The sequence below is a fragment of the Rhineura floridana genome, chromosome 3 (genome assembly GCF_030035675.1).
Source record: "Rhineura floridana isolate rRhiFlo1 chromosome 3, rRhiFlo1.hap2, whole genome shotgun sequence".
In the NCBI taxonomy this organism is placed as follows: Eukaryota; Metazoa; Chordata; class Lepidosauria; order Squamata; family Rhineuridae; genus Rhineura; species Rhineura floridana.
Genome location: NC_084482.1, coordinates 194949957 through 194971131, shown reverse-complemented (window position 1 = coordinate 194971131; position 21175 = coordinate 194949957). Strand labels below are relative to the sequence as shown.

The window sequence follows — 21175 nt, the reverse complement described above, 5'->3', positions numbered from 1 at the left end:
GGTGAATCTGTCGTGAACCACCCTGTTCAGATCTTGTAAATTCAGGTCTGTGGCTTCCTTTATAGAATCAATCCATCTCTTGTTTGGCCTTCCTCTTTTTCTACTCCCTTCTGTTTTTCCCAGCATGATTGTCTTTTCTAGTGATTCATGTCTTCTCATTATGTGTCCAAAGTATGATAAAAGAAGAAAAAAGGGGGGAAACCCCAAGATGCTAGAAAAATGTTTTATTCAAGAGCCCAATGTGTTTCAGCCACTACATACAGGCCTTCATCAGGGGCTGTAAATATAATAAAATAGCAGGGACAAACTGCTTTAATAAACATACACATTAAAACCATACATGATAAATCTTTATATATATTAAAAAATTTTTTACTTACAATAGCTGGTGTATACTATCTTTCTGTGCACAAAATTGCTATCATTAATACAACCACCACAAGAAAGAATTCATTGGTGCACTGTTCACATGCCAGTGGTGGGCGGGGCCAGAGGCAAAAGTGGATGGAGCAACAAATATAAATGTTACCTTTGTACGGTACTCTAGTTTCTACACACACTCGTACACATCTCTCAATCCTCCATCCATCCAGGCAGGCAAGAGTCATGATCAGACACATTCTGGCCAGGTAAAAACACTCACCTTTTTGCTGCCCATCTATAAAGCACAGCTGGTGAAGGGTAGGGTGGCAGATGGGGTGGCCTGGGCAGAATACCAAGGTCAGGTAGATTTGGTATACATGCCTGAGGCTCCGCACCCCTGCACTAAAACATATATTCATTAAATATATATATATTAAATATAAGGCTACACTCCTCTGCATGCTTACCAGGCGGTAAGCCCTGCTGAATTTAGTGGGACGTGGGATTTACTTTGGAGTAAATATGCTTTGGAATATTCATTAAATCTTCAGTGAAATCTGCAAAAGTATCTCTCAGCTCCAGTAGTGTAGTGGCAAATTCAGAGGTGCAGAGGTGCAGGGTCCCTTCATGATAGTCATGCAATGCCCCCTCCCAGCCATGCCCCCATTCCCACTTTCCCTCATCTCCCTTGCTCTCCATACTGTCTCTGAGTCCACACTCTACTACAACAGACATCCATGGGAGCCAATCAGGATGACGGGGAAGGCTATGTGTTACTGTAGCTCCTGAGAAGAGTCTTCTCAGTGGCTGACTCACCTCCTTTCACTCGGATTGGCTCCAGTCAGCACAAAAGGACAAGGACTCTTCTCAGTGGCTGACATGGTCCCCTTTCATGCTCATTGACTTGTACATAGGGACCTGGCAGGGAGCCTGCTCCCAAAAAGGGGCTATGACCCCCTGCAACCCTAGAGAACTACATCCCTGGTTTATTCAAATATGCCATACAGCACCTCAAAGAGAACATTTTGGCCTTGCTACACAAGGTAAGTAGGTAGTCCTTTAGAGTGACACCTCCTGAATGTATCTGTCTCTGGGATTCGGAGGGTTGAATATGAAGCCTGATAAAAAGTTCTGGAGAATGTGGACATCTGCACGCTAAGATTTTGGTTGGCCTAATGAAGGTGTTTCCTTAATGTGGATTTTGGATTTTTTCTTATGGGCCAATGTGGCTACCTTTGCTATTTGTGTGACTTGGGAGAATACCAGATTCAACTGTTCAACAGTGGGATCCTAAACTAGAGGATCTTATATTGTTTCAAGGTGGGACTTTATTCTCTGAGGGAACATTTCCTCCAAGCACTAGGTAAAGCTAACCAGTTCAGCATCTATTGAGCTTTTTAACCTAGTATGCCACCCAAAATTAATTTCCAGCTTTGTTAATATAAAAATTGCCTAGTTTCTTTAAGAGCATAAGAAGAGGCTGCTGGACCAGGCCAAAGGCCCATGTAGTCCAGCATCCTTTTCTCACAGTGGCCCAATCAGATGCCTACAGAAAGCCTGCAAACAAGACCTGAGTGGACCAACGCTCTCCCCACCTGCAATTCCCAGCAATTGGTACTCCACTGCCTCTGACAGTGGAGGTGGAACATAGCCTTGGTGGCTAGTGGCCCTTGATAGTTTTATTCTCCATGAATTCATCTAAACCTCTTTTAAGGCTATCCATTTATTTTTGTTTCCCATCTACGAAGAAATCTGTGTGTTTTGCTTAAGAATGGAAGCAGAGCTAGGTAACAGCTGGATTTTATAATTTTGAAAATAGGGAATCAACCATCATGTGTTTCTTATTCCTAGCAGTCCTAGGTGGAACCTGAAACCTACATAACACCTACTACAGTCTCATTTGAATGTCTGCTGCCTCCTCTCACATAATACTGTGCCATAAAGCTCCATGATTTCAACATCAGCCAGCTATTTACTTCTCTTCATAAGAACATATGAATGTAAGAAGAGCCTGCTGCATCAGGCGGGTGGCCCATCTAGTCCAGCATCCCTTTCACACAGTGGCCAAACAGATGCCTGTTGGAAGCCCACAAGCAAGACCTGAGTGCAAAAGCACTCTCCCCTCCTACAGTTTCCAGCAACTGGTATTCAAAAGCATGCTGCCTTTGACTTTGGAGGCAGAGCATAGCCATCATAGTCAGTAGCCACTGATAGCCTTTTCCTCCATGAATTTGGCTAATTGTCTTTTAAAGCCATCCAAGTTGGTGGCCTTCACTGCCTCTTATGGAAGCGAATTCCATAGGTTAACTATGTACTGTTTTGTTCCTGGTCAGTCACCGACAATTCAGATCCTTTGATCATGCATGTGAAATTAAGATTATTTGCTCCAATATGCAAAACTTAACAAATTAATTCCATTTGCCATTTTACCACCCACTCAGTTCAGAGATGTCGTTTTAGAGCTCTTCACAATCGCCTTTCTCTTTTTAACAACCCTGAACAATTTAGTATCATGAGAAAACTTGGCCATCTCACTGCTCACCCCAACTCTAGATCATTTATTAACAAGTTAAACAGTACAGGTCCCGATACTGATCCTTGGGGAACTTCCACCTCTTGCTTACCACCAAGCCTTTATTTATTTATTCATTTACAATAATTTATACACCACTTAGGGATGGGGGAGAAATTAAAGTCAGTTTGCATTTAAAGCCAAAGATATCAAATCCACATTTTCAAGAACGAAATGACAACCAAACACAGCTGTACTTTGAAATTTGCACTTATTTGAAGTTTGCGCTGTAGTTTCCCAACCAACCAACGTTTACAAAAACCATATATTAGGGGAAAATCATGCATAAAAATGAATATATTGTGAAAATAAAATACAAATGCATTATATTAGGAGAAATGGCTTGCAAATATGTGTATGTTAGGAAGAACTGCAAACAAATGTGTTTATTAGAAGAAATTTGTGTAAAAACATGGAAGAATTTTCAGGAGGAATTTTTTTTAAAAAACCACAAATTGCTACAGAAATGTGAACTGAATTTAGGGTTGGAAAAATGAGAAACAGAGTACTAACATTGGCAGAACCTTCCATCCCTATAGACTGCTAATACAAAAAGTTTCAAAGTGGTGTAAAAGTATGACATAGTGAAAACAAAGCAATATAGAAACGACAGAGATAAAACTCACAAATCCTGTGAAGAATTCTGAAGAACTTGAGAGCTTGCATAGTATTTTGTGGCATTTTGGCTGGCCTAATAAAAGTATTACCCTAATGCCAGTGTTGAGATGTGAAAGGTGTTCCTATATCGGAGCCCTCCAAAACCACACATAGAGACTGATTTGAGAACCTAGAACAGCAGGTTTCACAGACCCTGAAAGCATTAGGATGTTCCTTTGTCTCATGGATGGATTGTGAGCTCCCCATTCCACCCATAGATCAAGAGCCAAGCATGGATCTTCTCTCCAGCGAACTCAGCTTTTGGAAAGGTAAAGAGATGAGCATTGGTATCACCATCAAAAAATGCTACCAGACCCTCAGAATAGTCCAGGGAAACCCGGATCCTACTGGGGGGGTGGCACAAGGACAAATTTGTCCTAGGATTATTGGTGATTGCCTGGTACTGTCCATCAATACGCTGTACAGCCCAGTAGCCCCCTTCAGGTGCAAGGAAAATAGGCCCATTTCTGTTTGCGGACTCCCTGATAACACCCACACCCCACCAGCTTCCTCCTTGCACCACCTCTACTTCCCAGCAATTTTTCCCTGAGGTGAAGCCCTCATGGCTTAATACGCTGGCCATCACGTCATATCTCAGAGGACCGCTAGTCACATGTTGTTTCATATCTCTCCATTTTACTGTCTTCAGATCATCAGAGACATAGAGCTGGGGATGAGCTGTCTTTGGATCCAGAGTGAGATTGGCTACAAAGAAGAAAAAGAGATTGCAATCCGTGATTCAGCACTTTTATTCCTTTTTTGGGGGCTATTATTAAAACTGTATTATTTATTTATTTATTTATTATTTGATTTATATCCCACCCTTCGTCCCAGCAGGAGCCCAGGGAGGCAAACAAAAGCACTAAAAACACTTTAAAACGTCATAAAAACAGACTTTAAAATACATTAAAACATCTTTAAAAACATTTTTAAAAAAGCTTTGAAGACATCTTAAGAAAAAGGTTAAACACACACACACATATATATATATATATTTAAAGGTTTTAAAACATATTAAAAAGCAATTCCAACACAGACGCAGACTGGGATAAGGTCTCAACTTAAAAGGCTTGTTGAAAGAGGAACAAGAGACTGAAAATGAGGTTCTTAATTTGCCCAAGTGGGTGAGATGGTGGTGACCAAACAGGATCTGAGAGGCTAAAGTCTGTTTGGAAATATTATTTTAAATGCATCACCAGAAGACTAGTGAATGCATTTCATGGCCCCTCCAGACATCCTTTTTATCATACATAAAATACCTGGGCTCCTTTTGGGAGGAAGGGCGGGATATAAATAAATAAATTCATGATGATTTGTGCTCATGATGGTATTGAGGGGGTTATATGTGATCCTACTTTGAATACTGTTCGCACCTGCTAAAGTTTTGGGGCAAGCATACTGCTTAATTTCCAACTAGTGCATGCTCCGTAACGTCCTGGTGACATCCTGTAACTTTTCATATCACAAATGTTCTGGCTTATTTTTTGTCCCGCTGTTGTTGTGTTTTAGTGCAAGAGTGCCCCTCCAGATGGTAATAATTCAATAACATTGGGAGAACATCACAGAATGACAAATAAAGTGGAATGATGTATGTATAGTCCAGTATAAACCCACCATTAATGCACCCCTGGGAAAAATCCCCACCAGCCTGGAGGGGCCATCAGTTTATAAATGGTATAAGCATAGGAGTACCAAAAAATAAAAATCAACAGCACTTTATGCCTAAATGAATCTTGGGGAAGGGAGGAATAAGCAGCAGCGTATGCAAACAGTGATTACACAGAAAAATTCAAATATACAAATAATGATTATATGGGGAAAAATAGCATGTGAGTATGCAACTTAACTATTAAATTTAACTCTACTCAGAGGAACAATATGCATCTTGTCCAAACAATAATTATGGCACACTCACATAGATTTGCACCAAAACTGAGGCCAGTAAAAGTGGGTGGAGTAATGAATATAACATTTACCTTTATTGATATAAAAGTAACCCACCACAATTACTGCTTTTATATAAATTTATATTCATTCCTCCACCCACTTTAGCCTCTGTCCCTGCCTGCCACTGGTATGTGGTGCCTAGAAGGTGTTCCAGAAAAGAATGCGGCCCTCAGGTTGAAAAGAGTTCCCCATGCCGGCCTAGAGAGAACCCCAAGGCCCAACAGAGAGGCCTGAGAAGGGGCACATTTGGTCTCTGGGCCCAAGGCTCCACACCCCTGTCAATCTAAAATATGAAATAAAATTACAGACTAATTTTGATTGTATGAAAGTAGAGCCATATACTGTTGATCCCTCACAGTCTATAAAGCATTAGAGTAGTGGCAAATTCAGAAGTGCAGGGTCCCTTCATGATTCGTCACAACCACCCCTCCCTCTTTTTTTGCTGCTGGGTTGAGAATGAGATCCTTGTTAATGCCTTCTCCCACAACAACAGTTGTCTATAGGAGCCAATTGACATGAAAGTGGAGTGTCTTTGTTACTGAGAAGAGTCTTCTCAGTGGCTGACTCACCTCCTTTAGCTCTGATTGGTTCCGGTCAGCAGGAAAGGACAAGGAAGTTTGAAGTCTCTTCTCAGTGGCGAACACATTCCCCTTTCATTCTGATTGGCTCATAGAATCTTGGAGCTATAGGGACCCTGCTGGGACTCAAAACGTCTAAGACCCCCTGAGACCCTGGATGACTACATTACTGCTGTAAAGTCTCCAATATTAAAAAGATGGATCTCAAATGCCTTCAATTCTGCTTCCCGCCGTCGCTCTCACATTCCTGTACTTTGAGGTCTGAGTAAAACCTCTTACTACTGATTTTGTTCCTACCTCTTGCATCTTAAACTGTTGCGCGAACAGCAAGCCATCATTGTGGTCATAAGTGGAAGTTTCATTATGACTGGAGCCATCAGGCCAGGGGCAGGGAGCCTCAGGCTCAGAGGCCAACTGTGGCCCTCCAGGTTTCTCTGTCTGCCTTTAGGAAATCTCCTCGGGCCCAAACCCCCTCACTGGCCCTGCTTGGCAACTGGAATGTTTTTGCTTGGATGGGATGCGTCCTTGAACTCCGATTGTGCTCGTCTGGGAGGAGGAAAGAGGGGTTTGTGCGAGTGCGTGGAGAAACAAGCCTACGGTACAATGGCAACATTTATATTCCTTGCTCTGTTCACTTTTGCCTCGGGTTCTGCCCACCACTGGCATGCGGCCTGTGGAAGGTTCCCCAGAAGGGAATGTGGCCCTCGGGCTGAAAAGGGTTGCCTGCCCCTCCATGAGACCTAAATGCCTTGGAGGCAGAGCACTTGCATTTATTTCCTTTTTTCCCCCAGGCAGACCTCTGATGTACACTTACAGGGGAATATGTCTCGTGAAACTCAGCAGTGGTTTACTTCTGAGTAATGTGTATATTGTACATTGTCAAGGATTACACTGTTGGCCGCTTTCACTGGTGTTCTTGTTAACCCAAATATCAAATGAAGCAAATTAAAAGAGAGAGAGAGAGGATGTTAAATAATGCAGAGCAATTGATGGTTTTACTGAATCACAATACGTGGAGTGTGAAGTGCCTCAGATTTTGGGGGTGAGGAGTTCTATGCCCTGGGCTCCTTTTTAGAGGAAGGCTGGAATATAAATTTAATAATAATAATATGGTGGTAGGCAGGGCAGCTGTGACCCTCCCATCATCCCCAGCCAGCAGGGCTAGTGGTCAGAGATGATGGGAATGGTGTCCAGCAAGAATGGGAGGGCTACATGTTCTCTGCCCCTGCTGTCCACATTTGGGTTGAACTATGTCCCCAAATGCATAAGAGAGTTTAATTATTTCAAGGCTACACTCCTCTGCATGCTTACCAGGCGGTAAGCCCTGCTGAATTTAGTGGGACGTGGGATTTACTTTGGAGTAAATATGCTTTGGAACCTAGGGAGCTGTGGAGTCAGGCCCTCTAGCTCAGTCTTGGTAGCACTGACTGATAGTGGCTCGCCTGAGTTTTAGAGCGTGTGTGTAATCTCTCCCAGCCCTATTCAGACATACTAGGGATTGAACCCAGGACCTTTTGCATGCAAAGCAGGTGCTCTGCCACTAAGCCATTTCCCCCCTGCTTATTTTATTTATTTAACACATTTATCTACCATTTTTATTTATTTATTTATTTATCTATTTATCTAAAATATTTCTATCCCGCGCTTCTACCCTATAATAGGGCACTCAGGGCGGCTTACAATAAAATCCAGCACATACATAATAAAATTGTACCCAATAAAAATCACAAAACCTTAAAACGCAATTAAAATGCATAAAAGTAATATATATTTATATATACACACACATATATTTCTCAGGCTGAAGCCACCGCACTCGATATGCTCTGCCTTTGTGACATTTTAAGATATGGATTTGTGACACTTCCATGTCTGCCTTTTTATAACCGCAGATGTTCATCTTTTTTCCACACTGGTACAAGTCTAAATTGGGTCAGCTGTAGCTGTGGTAAGCCTGCCTGTCAAATTGTGTTAGGTGGCTTGAGCCACAAAAGCCAAATTATGCTTATCTGATCAGACTGACACCCCCCCAGCCGGCCCACCCACTTATGTCTGCAGAAGAATGAAACCACAGCGGCCCATGTATCCACACAGCTAAAGAACTGCAGAACCGAAACTGTCCTACATCTGCACTGGACGAGTGGAGAACTGAGATGAATACTACACAAAAAGCTGGTTACCATTGCGGAGGATGGTGCCATCAAATATTGCATTAAAAGCTGCTTGTCAACAGAAGGGGGGGATGTCCCAGTATTGCACGTGCTGTGTGGGTGTTTCTAAGACACGGCCAATTTCAATCAACATATTATCCATTCCCTAACTTTAGGCCCGAGTAGGGATGGGATCTGTTGGCCAGTGCCTGTTTGAAAGCATTCCATTGACCTTACAGGCTGGTATTGATTCAAGTCTGTTCTTTATCTGCTAGCTGCTGGTTTTACCAATCTGGGGGGGGGGTCGGTTGGAAAAATATTGATATTTTGAAGGAAATAATTGATATTACTGCTCAAGAGTAAGAATGGAAGAGAAATTGGATTCAGGTCACAGTTAAAGGCAAACTTACTGAATTGGCATTTTCCAAAATAATATGTCAACCACAACACAGTCATCCTTTGAAATCTGTATGTCTCAAAATTTTGCAGTGCACTTCTCCAGTCAAGTAATGCGTACAAAAATGCATATATTATAATAAAGTGTGCATAAAATGCATATATTAACTTAGGCAAAATTGCATACAAATGCGTATATTAGCAGAACTTTGCACTAAAATGCTGAGGAATTTTCATGAGGACTTTTAAATGTTTCCCCCCCACAAACTGATGTGGAAATGAGGAGAACCTAACTGAAGATTGGAAAAATGAGAAACTGAGAGAGACAGCAAATGACAGATTCACCTATTGCTGCTCCAGAGGTAGCTGAGTTCAAAGAGGCTTCAATACACCACTACCCCACCACTTGGGAGCATCATGGAATGTTGGCTGAGCTGCAATTTGTGAGTGAGATTCATAGCGAAGCAATCACACCCATTGAAATGCAATAGGACTGAAGCATTTTACATTTGGGCTGGATTGTGCTCACCAAAGTAAAAGGGGAAAGTGTCACCTAGGTCAGGCTGCTATTAAATGCACAGCAGGAAAAGAGCCTGTAAACACAAAAACCGTAACCCTCCCTGCTTTTGTCTGTGGCATTGGAACCAACTCACTCAGTGGCTTTAGGGCCTGTCCAGACTGGCTTGTGTGTGTGTGTGTGTATACCCTGCAACATGTTATTGATGCAATAATAGTGCATTAGTGCTGGTTCCACACAGGATCATCCGCACATCAGTCCACCTTATTAGCTTTTCTGTGATGCTCCCCAAGTGTCAACCACATTTTTGCCATCTAAAGGGGCACTGTTGCATTATTATAGTACAACAAAAGCATTTCAGCCTCCCTCCCCCCGAACATTTGTGTATAAAAAGTTATCCGATTGTTACAGGACATGCACTGATTGGGGAAGAAAGCTGTTTGTCCGTCCCAAAACATCTGCAGATATAAATTGCATTGGAAGTGGAATCACGAATGCACAATACAAAGGATTCTGGAGGGTCCCTTAGACATGTCACTTCTGCACCTGAGTTCAGTTCTGTACCTGGTGCAAACATACATGGACATTCTGGATGTATTTGAAGCCATAATAGACAGGCTAACAGACTGTTCAGTGGCGGAAGGTCTAGAGATTACCTGTTCTGTGGTTAGTAGCTGATCTGCAAGGAATACATTTTTGCAGGCAACTCTGTATCTCTTCATGTGGATTTGCAGGGACCTGGGAAGCTTAGAAAATAGCTTAACATTAGAACAGGGCTATCAGACATTACTGTTGTGTGTCTATGTATAGATATCAGTCTATCTATTTAAAATATGTCTTCATCAAAAGCTGCTTTTCCCAACCAGGTACCCTCCAGATGCTTTGAATGACAACCCCATCAGCCTCAGCCAGCAGTAAGTTGAGGAAGGCCAATCAAAAGATTCCAGGGCTGTATGCAAAAGTGTGAATAAAATTCTCCACACCCCTTATGATGATGATGACGGACTGCCTTCAAGTCAATCCTGACTTATGGCAACCCTATGAATAGGGTTTTCATGGTAAGCAATATGCAGAGGGGGTTTACCATTGCCTTCCTCTGAGGCTGAGAGGCAGTGGCTGGCCCAAGGTCACCCAGTGAGCTTGATGGCTTTGTGGGGATTTGAACCCTGGTCTCCCAGGTCGTAGTCCAGCACCTTAACCACTATGCCACACTGGCTCTCACCCCTTATAAGTACCATGAAAAAAAAACATGAAATAAAGGTTAAAAACAACAAGAAGAGAGTATAGAAGTGTGTGCATATGTGTGTATGTGTATGTGTACATAGTGGGGGCAAAAGAAAAGTGTAGTTGATGACCACATTATGGAAAACTCTGTCTGTCTCTTTATCTAACTATACACAGTGGGGGGTTTTTTGGGGGGGAATGAGGTGCTGGTACTCATATTCTGCACTTCTATTTTCAAAATATGTGATGAAACCAGATGATTACCAGACAGAATCAGAAAGATCACAATGCACTTCAGAGTAACGCTTGCTGCCAGCAACATCCCAAAAGCAATTCCAGGCCAGAAGAAAGACAAACGATCTGTGGAGAATTGTAATTAAATGGCATAAACATCAACAATCTAGAAAGTGTTACAGTTTAGGGGCTTGGCGTGAAGCTCCAGTGGAGAGCTTTGATAATTTAAGAGCACATGTAACCTTGGACAAAGCTAAGTAGGTCAGGTTTTGGACAGTCCCTGAATGGGAGACCCCCTGGGTGCCCCGGGTATGCTGCTTTCAACGCCATCACAGTTATAGCCAGTTTATTTATAGACTGCATGTTCCACGAACAGTATACACTTGTGCTCAAAGCAGTTTGCAGAAAATAAGCAACCGATAATAAAAGTACATAAGCACAGGGCCACCAAGCAGATGTTCCAACAGGGGGTACTGATGTACCAGGCGTCACAGCCAACAGGAACCCCAAACTTTGAGCTTTCATTTTTTTTAAAAAAAAGTGAGTCTCCAGCCATCCTAGGAAGAAAGTTATGAAACAAAGTGTGCAGGTACCCATCTACTTGATTTTTGTGAAATGAAACAGTCTGGCTGCTCCTGCCTTTCAGTGCTTTTAGCCAATGAGTGAAGTCACAGCTGTGACTGACAATTCAGTTGTTTGGACACCAAGTAATGGGAATCCCCGGGTTCCTAAAGAACTGCTGTTTCCTCCTCCCCTTTAGTGCACTTTTCCTACTTCTTTTTCATTTTCTAGATCTTGGACTCTTTGTGGTTTGCTCTTCACTTTTTTCTAGCATTCAGGATACATCTTTCCTGATGTGGGTTCACCCGAGATCAGGTATTCCCAATAAAGTATCCCCCCGCCAAAGTGATTGTAAAGCTTACCAATAGGTCAATCAATTATATTCAATACCTTCCCACCCCAAAATAGCCCCAAAGCACTAATGCAGGGTTGAGGAACCTGTAGCTCTCCAGCTGTTGCTGGATTACAGCTCCCATCATCTCTGTCCATTGGCCATGCTGGCTGGGGCTGATGGGAGATGGAAGTCTAACAACAGGAGGGCCACAAGTTCCCCATCTCTGTGCTAGCTAAATGGTGAGAGGGAAACCTACTCAACATACCAGAAGGCCTCCTCACAGTTCTTCTGTCAGTATCTCCCTTATGGATGCTCCTAGGGCCAAAGAATAGGGCCAAGCAGTGGGGAAACATCCTGCTCCCTGATAGCAAGTCTTTCTCCTCACAGCCAAATGGAGGCTTGTCCATTAGGATGACTGGAGCACAGCCCCGCCAGCCTCTGTCTGCTCTCAGTCAGCCTCCATCTGCCTGTCTTCTTTCTTAACAACCAGTCAAGAAAGATGGAAATGCCTGCCAGCTTCCTCCTCCTTGTCTCAGTGTTGCCCTTGTAGAACTCAGCAAAGAGCAGGATGGGGATGAAACTAGAATGATTTGGCTCTGCCTGCCATTGGCTCTAGAGACTTCACCTGATGTTGGCCTCCCTGCCTTCCACCCCACCAGTCTCAACAGGCACCAGCCACCACAGCTCCCAAACCTTCTGCAGCTTCTCTATGAAGTCTCCTAGGCCCAGAGGGTGGGGCGAGGTGGGAGCCATCATGGAAGGAATGCAGGGTACAAATGCAACAAGAACAAAATGAGTGAAATCCAACTGATCTCAAAGAGCAACTGATCGGAAATTGCCTGTAACAGCTGCAGAAGTCACCAGAAGATACTGCATGCAAATATAAAAATGAGAGCCCAGTGCTGTCTGTCATGTGAGAATTCCCATTTATATGCCACAGTGGTGGGGAATCTGTGGCTTGCCAGGTGTTATTGCTCAGATCAGTCCTAGAGCCAGCATGGCCAATGGTCAGGGATGATGGGAGTTGAAGTCCATCAACATTTGGAAGGTACAAGGACCAAGGCCAACTTACGAGTGATGAGAAGTGTTTGCACTCCAGTATGCAAGTGCACCAGAATACTCAGTATTGTCATCTGCTCATGCGCAGTGGGCCTCTGAAACTAACATTGAGCCTGCATGGTGGGAAACAGCCTAGAGGTGTTTGCAGGCGAGGATCAGTGTGCAGGAGGAAGTGACCTTCTTGCATTACTGTCACCATGGCAAATGTAGAGTTAGGGCCATGTATTTGCCAAGATAACATCTATCTGCACCCTTGGAAGTGGTACCTTCCTGCTGCCAGTCAACCCTACATTCTCATATATTTGCATATTGGAGTGCAAAGCTTTCTCATTGCTCATATGTAGGCCTTGGTTCTTGTACCTTACAAATGTTGCTGGACTTCAGTTCCCATAATCCCTGACCATTGGCCATGCTGGCTTTAAGGCTGATGGGAATTGGAGTCCTGCAAGACCTGGTGAGCCACAGATTCCCCACCACTGCTGTACATAAATATGAATTCTCGCATGACTGGCAGCACTGAGATGTAATTCTCACATTTGTCAGCCTACTTGGGAAGTTCATGTTGTTGCTAGGGGAAGATTTAGCTCTTTTGTCACAGTTCTAGGCTTAGCTGTCTCATAGGTCTTGCTGGCTTTCTCTCTCCCACACTTTGGACTTTTGGCTTTGTTACATGTGGCCAATAGTGTCTATGCCAACAGCACTTGTTGCGCTCGTTTCTGCTTTCCCATGGGATGCTGAAAGCCTTTTCTTTTCAATGTGCCTCCCCACTACTTTCTTTTACCTTAGTCACACTTAAGGAGAATCAGTTTTAAAAGAATAAAATCTGTTATTTATTTATAAAATGTTTGCAAACAATGAGGTTCCTCAGAGCTGCTTGCAAACTATTTAAAAGCATAATGACAAAAAGAAAAAAACAGTGAAAATCAAATGAAGGCCACACGCACAGTCCTACAAACAACAAGGTAACATAAAGCCATTCAGGATTGGCCCAAGACTTTTTGCTGCCTGAGGCGAACAAGATGGCTCTGCTCCCACATTCCACAAACAGAAACCCACAAAACTGCTAGTTCAATCTAAAGCCCCATCTGCACTATACATTTATGCCACTTTAAACAGTCATGGCTTCCCCCAAAGAATCCTGGAAACTGTAGTTTGTGAAGGGTGCTGAGAGTTAGGAGACCTCTATTCCTCTCACAGAACTACAATTCCCAGAGTTCTCTGGGAAGAGAGATTGACTGTTAAACCACTCCAACAATTGTAGTCCTGTGTGGGGAACAGGGGTCTCCTAACAACTCTAAGCACCGATCACAAACTACAGTTCCCAGGATTCTTTGGGGGAAGCCACAGCTGTTTAAAGTGGTATGATACTGCTTTAAATGTATGATGCTTTACTTTGACACTGGCAATAGGTCAACATCCTCTCCTCCACTTGAGGCCGGCAGTAGGGTTGCCAGGTCGGAACCATCCAAAAACCTGAGAAAATGGGGGCGGGCCCTAGTGACATCATGGGGCGGGCCCTAGTGATGTCACGGGGCGGGCCCTAGTGACATCATTAAACATGATACATTGTATCAACCACAGTTGCTTGGAGCATACCATTCCAAAAAAAATTCTCTGGAGATTAAAATAGAAATCTTACCTAAAATAGGGTGTTCCTAGGTCCATCTGAAGTGACAAGGTCATTCTTTCTCACAAGCTTAGGGTGATGCAAAATGGAAATGGACTGCCTTCAAGTTGATCCCAGATAGGGTCTTCATGGTAAGCAGTATTCAGACAGAGGTGGTTTACTATTGCCTTCCTCTGAGTCTAAGAGGCAGTGACTGGCCCAAGGTCTGGTCTGCCAGGTCACAGTTCAACGCCTTTAGGGAACATTTAATCTAGCTTACTTGCTTCTGGCAACAAGGGTTGACGTGCCCTCAGGCCAGGCCATTATTGGAAGAAAGAAGCTTAGTGTTGCAGAGATGTTAGATGGGAGCACAGATGGATGCCCCTGAAGGCAGCAACTGTAAACATGCTTATTAAGGAACTAAGCCCCATAGAACTCAATAGGAGTTACTTCCTCCACTTGCTAAGACTCAGGCCACATTCACACCAGACATTTAATCCAGTATTATGCTACTAACCACCAGGGAATAAGTTGCATGCTGGCCTATTTGTGTCTGGAAAATTGGGTCTGTTCTGCCAGATACTGTATTTTTATTTTATTTTATTGCACATGGTATTTTATTGCCTGTAGTTCTCAACATTTTTTCCCTAGCAGTTGGCAACACATTGTTTCACTGCCACAGAAAAAGAGGAGAACTAGATAGGTGGTTTTCTATTTTATTAATAGATTTGAAGGTCAGAGCATCAACATAGTAATTTCAATCAGGGCTACTCTAGTGCTTCAACAGACTAATGGAGCTACAGTAGTAGATCTTAATGCACTCAGGAGACTGCAGTCTAATTGTAAGTGTTGCTGGTTTGGTTAGATCTGGTTGAGTCAACTCTCAGAGCACCAAGACATCAGGTCAGTCCTGAAAGGATGCCATCCATTTTGAGAGGAGAAAATAAAGCATTGGTTGCCAGGTTGGAGGAGTGGCAGCCTTGCACTGCTGAACAAGCACAAATGCATGCATTCAGATGGCTGTAGCTGCTGTTCTCTTACCCCTCCTATCAGTATGAATGCCATGCACTATGTGCATGCATGCCTGCCATCACCCAAGCAGGGGCTTCCCTAAGGGGCTGATGCCCCCGCCACTATCTTGGTGCACGCTATGCATGCAAGTCATTCATACAACATGAGAGGTAGGTGGGCTTATTAGCCTGTGCCACCTGTATGGGGAGGATATTGGGCTATGGCACCACAGGCGGGGCAGACTGGTGCCCAAGGGCCCAGTCATGCCTGGTGCTGGCCCTGATCGGATATAGTCAAATTCCAAGAGAAAGGGGGGAAAATGCAGCACTTTAAAACAAGCAGGGTCGATTGCTATTTACATACATCATTTTACTCCTCACCAGAAATGCAGATGGTCCTGAGGGACACTCAGACCTGGCCCCACACACAGCAAGCTCAGGGGAGGAGGCAGAGGGGACCCAGCAGCAGGGCAGAGCTGGGATCCATGGGGCAGGATTGCATCCCTGAACACTGGGAGTCTGCTGGAGGGGACACTTAAATGGGGGGGGTTCCCGCTTTCTTCCAACATCCCCCTCTTCCCTACCTGTCACCCTAAATTGTGCACCTTGATCTTGAGGCTCCCTCCATACAGCCCCCCTCCGACATCTCCGCAAGCACAAAGAGACTCACCTGCTCACTCACTTCAGTTCTTCTGAGTTGGCAACATAGGAAAGGGAAGTCCTTTTGCAACCTTCCCTGGTGCTGTAGAAACGGCTGCTCTGTTGGGGTGGTTGTTAACCATTAAAGCGCAGAGTGGCTGAAGCCTTGGCTGCTTCACAGGGAGAGCAAGGGGAGGTGGCCAGCAAGCTTCTGTACTCTTCTCCTGCTCCATGTTAACAGAAATAAAAATCCCATGCATGTTAAAAAAAAATCACTGTCAGGGAAAAAGTTTAGCTTAGGCTGAACTGCTCTTTCTTTACCTGCTGTATTTCTGTGTGCAGGGACGTTTTTGGTTAACTTGTATGGAGAAATGTTCCATTCTCCCACAGCCACCCTGCAGTCTGAGGTGATCCAGTCCAGAAACAGATTTCTCGCCTAATCTGCTCCTTCTGTGAATGATTACTGTGCTGCTCCCCAATAGTGCACTTCTCAGCTGCGTAAATGCCCTGCATGAAAATCAGGATGAATGCTCCTTGTCCTATTGCCAGGCCATAAACAAATGAGAACAAATGCTCAATAAAGATCTGACAGAGTCTAACTTCCCCTCTTTGTAAGTGTGCTTTAAGACAGCAGCCTAAAAGCAGAATTCTTATGAGTGTTTCCCAACCTCACTTTACCAGAGCTGAAAAAATGAATCCCAGCTGGGATTACAATGCTGAATGGCGTTGTTAGTTCCCAATTCCTCATTTGCCCTAAAGTTCAAAACACTAAAAGGAACGTTCACAGTTCCCTGAACTCCAAAGTAAAGTTTATACTCAACCCCCAAACATGTACTGGAATACCCCATATCAAATATCTCCAGGGTAAAATTATTCAGACAAAATTATCGGGCTTGTGCAATGCTCATAAATGCACGAGGAGGACATCATAAAACCAAATCTGCCTGGCCCAGAGATTCCTGCAGGTGCATGGCATGGACAAGGGCATCTACACACAATGAAAATAGCTAAAGATTGTGGGGGAAAATAGTAACTGGGGATGCCCACCCCAAAATGTGCTCTGGGTCAGGAAAGAGTGTCCTTTATGAGATGCCACCAGATCCCATCTCGCCCAGAGCTTCCTGTGGGGATATGGCATGGACAAGGGAATCTACACAGAATGAAAATAGGTACAGTATTTTGAAAAATTAGGAACTGGGGGTGCCCACCCCGAAATGTGCTTTGGGTATTTGTTCTTAATATTTGCTTAAAAAAAATTTATACCATTTTAAATGTCATGGCTTCTCTCTGAAGAATCCTGGGAAATGTAGTATGTTAAGGGTGCTAGGAAGAAAGATTGAGTGTTAAACCATTATGGGAAGTGTGAATTTGTTACTGTTATATGCCTTCAAGTAGATTAAGACTTATGGTGACCCTATGAATCAGCGACCTCCAATAGCTTCTGTCATGTCATGTCTTGTAAATTCAGGTCTGTGGCCTCCTTTATGTGAATCAATCCAACTCTTGTTTGGCCTTCCTCTTTTTCTACTCCCTTCTGTTTTTCCAAGCATTATTGTATTTTCTAGTGAATCATGCCTTCTCAGCATGTGTCCAAACTATGATAACCTCAGTTTCATCGTTTTAGCTCCTAGTGACAGTTCTGGTTTAATTTGTTCTAACACCCAATTATTTGTCTTTTTCACTAGAAGCTAAAATGATGAAACTGAGGTTATCATACTTTGGACACAAATTGAGAAGACACGATTCACTAGAAAAGACAGTAATGCTGGGACAAACAGAAGGGAGTATAAAAAGAGGAAGACCAAACAAGACCTGAACTTACAAGATCTGAACAGGGTGGTTTATATCAGATTCTATTGGAGGTCACTGATTCGTAGGGTCGCCATAAGTCATAATCAACTTGAAGGCACCTAACAACAACAAAAATGGGGGGGGGACTCTTTACTCCTTATGAGACTGGTGAATGATTAAGGTCCCATCTGCACTATCAATGTAAAGCACTATCATACCCCTATAAATAATCATGGTTTCCCCCAAAGAATCCTGGGAAGTGTAGTTTGTTAAGGGTGCTGAGAATCATTAGGAGACCCCCATTCCCCTTACAGAGCTACAGTTGGCAGTCTAGCAAGTGAAGACAGAGGAGTTTAGCCTAAGCTAAACTTTTTCTGTGACAGCCTTTTTTTTAAAAGCATGCATGGGATTTTAATTTTTATTCTTAACATGGAGGAGGGAAAACATACAGAAGCCACCACCTCCCTTTGCACCTCTTCCCTGTGAAGCAGCCAAGGCTTCAGCCACTCTGCGCTTTAATGGTTAACAACCACCCCAATAGAGCAGCTGTTTCTAGAGCACCGGGGAAGGTTGCAAAAGGACTTCCCTTTCCTATGTTGCCAACTCAGAAGAACTGAAGTGAGTGAGCAAGTGAGTCTCTTTTTGCTTGCGGAGATGTCGGAGGGGGCCTGCATGGAGGAAGCCTCAAGATCAAGTTGCACAATTTGGCCTCTCTCTCTCTCTCTCTCTCTCTCTGCAAGACGCCTCAACAAGAGCCTATGCCCGTGGCTTGGCGAACACTCAAAAGCTGGAGATCAACGTCTTTAAAGCAACTATGCCCGGAGACGGCCCCTTTTTCCCGGAGACTCCGGCAGAAAACCAGAGATCTGGCAACCCTAGCCGGCAGGCTAATTTCTACAGTGCAGGGCAGGCCATGCAGCACATGCACAGCTCTGCCTTCCAACATCTCTTTGACAAATTCACTAATAGGCAAAAAACCTTGCAGTTTAAGAACGTACCTATAGCCCACATAGGGTTTCCAGGTTCATGGCCTGAGACTGATCCTGTATCTTTAGGAGAAGAGAAAGTCAGCCAAGTGCAGGTGTTCTTGCTATACTGTAATGAGAAAAACCACAAGGTGGAATTCTCTCTTCCCCCTGCACAACTTTTAAGGATACAGAAGACCTCTTGGTTGCCGCCCAGCCTCCAAGAGGTCTTCTGTTTCTTTAAAAGTTGTGCAGGGGGAAGAGAGAATTCCACCTTATGTTTTTTCTCATTACAATGTTGCAAGAACACCTGCACTTGGCTGACTTTCCCTTCTCCTAAAGATACAGGATCAGTCTCAGGCCATGAACCTGGAAACCCTAAGTCCACAGATATTTCTATGAAACTTTAAAAAGCAGGGAAATTGGGCAGCTATAGTGAATGTACCAGGGGAGCAGGAGACCTGACCTCCTCTCTGAGATATTGTACTGCTTTAACTTTTCAACTGTAGATGATGAAGGTCAGAGTATGGGGCAAGGTCAGTAATAGGATTACAGGTATTCTGTGAACATGGCTGATTTTTAATGAATTTCAACAGATTATGAGAACTCTGACAGAAAAAAGTCCGAAAGGGCTCTCGGGTTTTTTTCTCTCTTTTTAGACTTTGAACTCCCTATTCTCTCTGACTGTTTTGTGTATCGCCATGAAAATTTACAGGGTTGTTAAGTAAGTGTTTCTAAGTTCAGGACTATAAGTTTTGTAAGGTTTTGCTTTGAAATGAGCTTATGGGAAACATCAGAATGGCATGGGGGGCTATTTTCAATTTAACATTGTGGAATGTGAAAAATCCAGACTGGCTAAAGTATGCAGCCACTCTTGTGGCTGTATAATTTTTATTATTGCTATTGCTATTGTTTTGTTTATTGTTTATTGTTATATTTTATTGTGTTTTGTTTGTTTTTGGTTTAACATTGTGTAGGTTGCTTGGGGACCTTTGGGTGTCAAATGACGAATAAATCTAAATAACAACAACAACAATAACAATAATAACAATACCAATAACAATAAATAATCTTTCACATGACTCTCAAGGTGATTTACAAAAATTCCTCACCAACTGTCACCTGAGGCAACTTCCCCCCTCTGCTTAATGATAGGGCCGACTGGGAAGTCATAAAGCGGTACCCAAAAAAGGGCATTGAAACACAACCGTTGTCATCCTCCATCTAAATGCACCATGTGCTAGAACAGGGAAGCCCTAATGCTGCCATTGCATGAGTTTCCTCCCCAAACCAAATAATGCATACATTTTAAATGAAAATAGAAATGGACTGCCTTCAAGTCAATCCTGACTTATGGTGACCCTATGAATAGGGATTTCATGGTAAGCGGTATTCAGAGGGGGTTTACCATTGCCTCCCTCTGAGGCTAGTCCTCCCCAGCTGGCTAGGGCCTGCTCAGCTTGCCACAGCTGCACAAGTCAGCCCTTTTCTTGTCTGCAACTGCCAGCTGGGGGGCAACTGGGCTCATTGGGACTCTGCAGCTTGCCCACGGCTGCACAGGTGGCAGGGCACGTAACCCCTGAGCCATTCCCTGTGGGGGTGATCTTTAACTGGCCCTTGACACCCAGGAGACATGAGCGGGGATTTGAACTCACAGACTCTGGACTCCCGGCCAAGCTCTCCTCCCCACTGTGCTATATAGCGCACCCACTCGTGGGAATGTTTGATGGAAACTTTCTCTGATGTGATGAAAATGTACACACACACACACAAATGATAAGCACTGCTATCTCTTCAGGAATAATATACCCACTTCATACAGCTTTCCCATTTTTAAAAAAGAGGGAGTCTTTTTTTAAAAAGTAGCATGTATCAGCATAAAGAAAAGCATTTATTTTAAGAATGTGTATGAAACCAAAGGTTTGAATGCATGTTTGGTCACAGAGGGGATGTACTCTTCACTTATATGCATGGAAATAAGTATATGGATAGTTAGCTACATCATTTGAAAGATGAAAGAGATATATAGAATATTTCTAGCGGTACCTTTGGCTGGAACAGGAGGTGGTATTGCAGGCACTGCTCCTCTCTGGGGTCTGGCTGCACATTTCTTTTCTTCCTCCATATTCACCAACTATTTGATCTGGCGTATTCACTTAACGAACACTGCCCTCCAAAATAGGAACTGAATCCTCAAAGCTTCAAAAACCCTCCACAAACATCAGGAAAGAACCCACACAGGAAGTACTAAATGCAGCTCTTTAATTTTCTGGACTTGCCAACCTCAGCTATTTCTCATTGAACATGCTCAGTTATTAAGATTATCATCCGACAGGGTCGGCCCTACCAATGGGCAGAATGAGGCAGCTGCCTGAGACGGAAGACTTTAGAAACCATGAAACAGCATTGAATTTTGATTTAATTGTGTGGTTTTTTCACTCCCAGAGAGAGGCACTTGTGGGAGTTTCTGCCTCAGGTGCCAAAGTAACTCAACCAGCTTCTGGTACTTTGCACTGTGGCTTGGGGGGGGGGGTTTGCTGTTCTGCCTCAGGCAGCAAAGTGTCTCGGGCCA

At 43.6% G+C, this 21175-nt stretch overlaps 1 protein-coding gene across 3 annotated transcripts; it reads right to left on the bottom strand.

The window, feature by feature from the left end:
- Window positions 1-330: 330 nt before the first annotated feature.
- LOC133380944 (butyrophilin subfamily 1 member A1-like) lies at window positions 331-20769 on the bottom strand. 3 transcript variants are annotated; one of them, XM_061619203.1, is made up of 6 exons: window positions 20650-20739; window positions 16169-16354; window positions 15879-16071; window positions 10669-10764; window positions 9837-9926; window positions 331-4297 (listed from the first exon to the last, which is right to left on the bottom strand). In XM_061619203.1, the coding sequence occupies exons 4-6, from the start codon at window positions 10724-10726 to the stop codon at window positions 3774-3776; spliced, it is 672 nt and encodes a 223-aa protein (XP_061475187.1). In that variant the 5' UTR covers window positions 10727-10764; window positions 15879-16071; window positions 16169-16354; window positions 20650-20739; the 3' UTR covers window positions 331-3773. The 3 variants fall into 3 exon arrangements, with proteins under 3 accessions (XP_061475187.1, XP_061475188.1, XP_061475186.1); XM_061619204.1 differs by having other exon boundaries at window positions 15891-16071; XM_061619202.1 differs by lacking the exons at window positions 15879-16071; window positions 16169-16354 and having other exon boundaries at window positions 20650-20769.
- Window positions 20770-21175: the final 406 nt, after the last annotated feature.

What these genes read in the sequence shown, in the direction of transcription:
- LOC133380944 (XM_061619202.1), bottom strand. Translation starts at nt 20,728, where the DNA reads ATGGAGGAAGAAAAGAAATGTGCAGCCAGACCCCAGAGAGGAGCAGTG. An exon ending in ACCTCCTGTTCCAGCCAAAG is followed by an intron (nt 10,765 to 20,649) that starts GTACCGCTAGAA and finishes AATTCTCCACAG; the next exon opens with ATCGTTTGTCTTTCTTCTGG. An exon ending in GATCTTTCTGATTCTGTCTG is followed by an intron (nt 9,927 to 10,668) that starts GTAATCATCTGG and finishes CTATTTTCTAAG; the next exon opens with CTTCCCAGGTCCCTGCAAAT.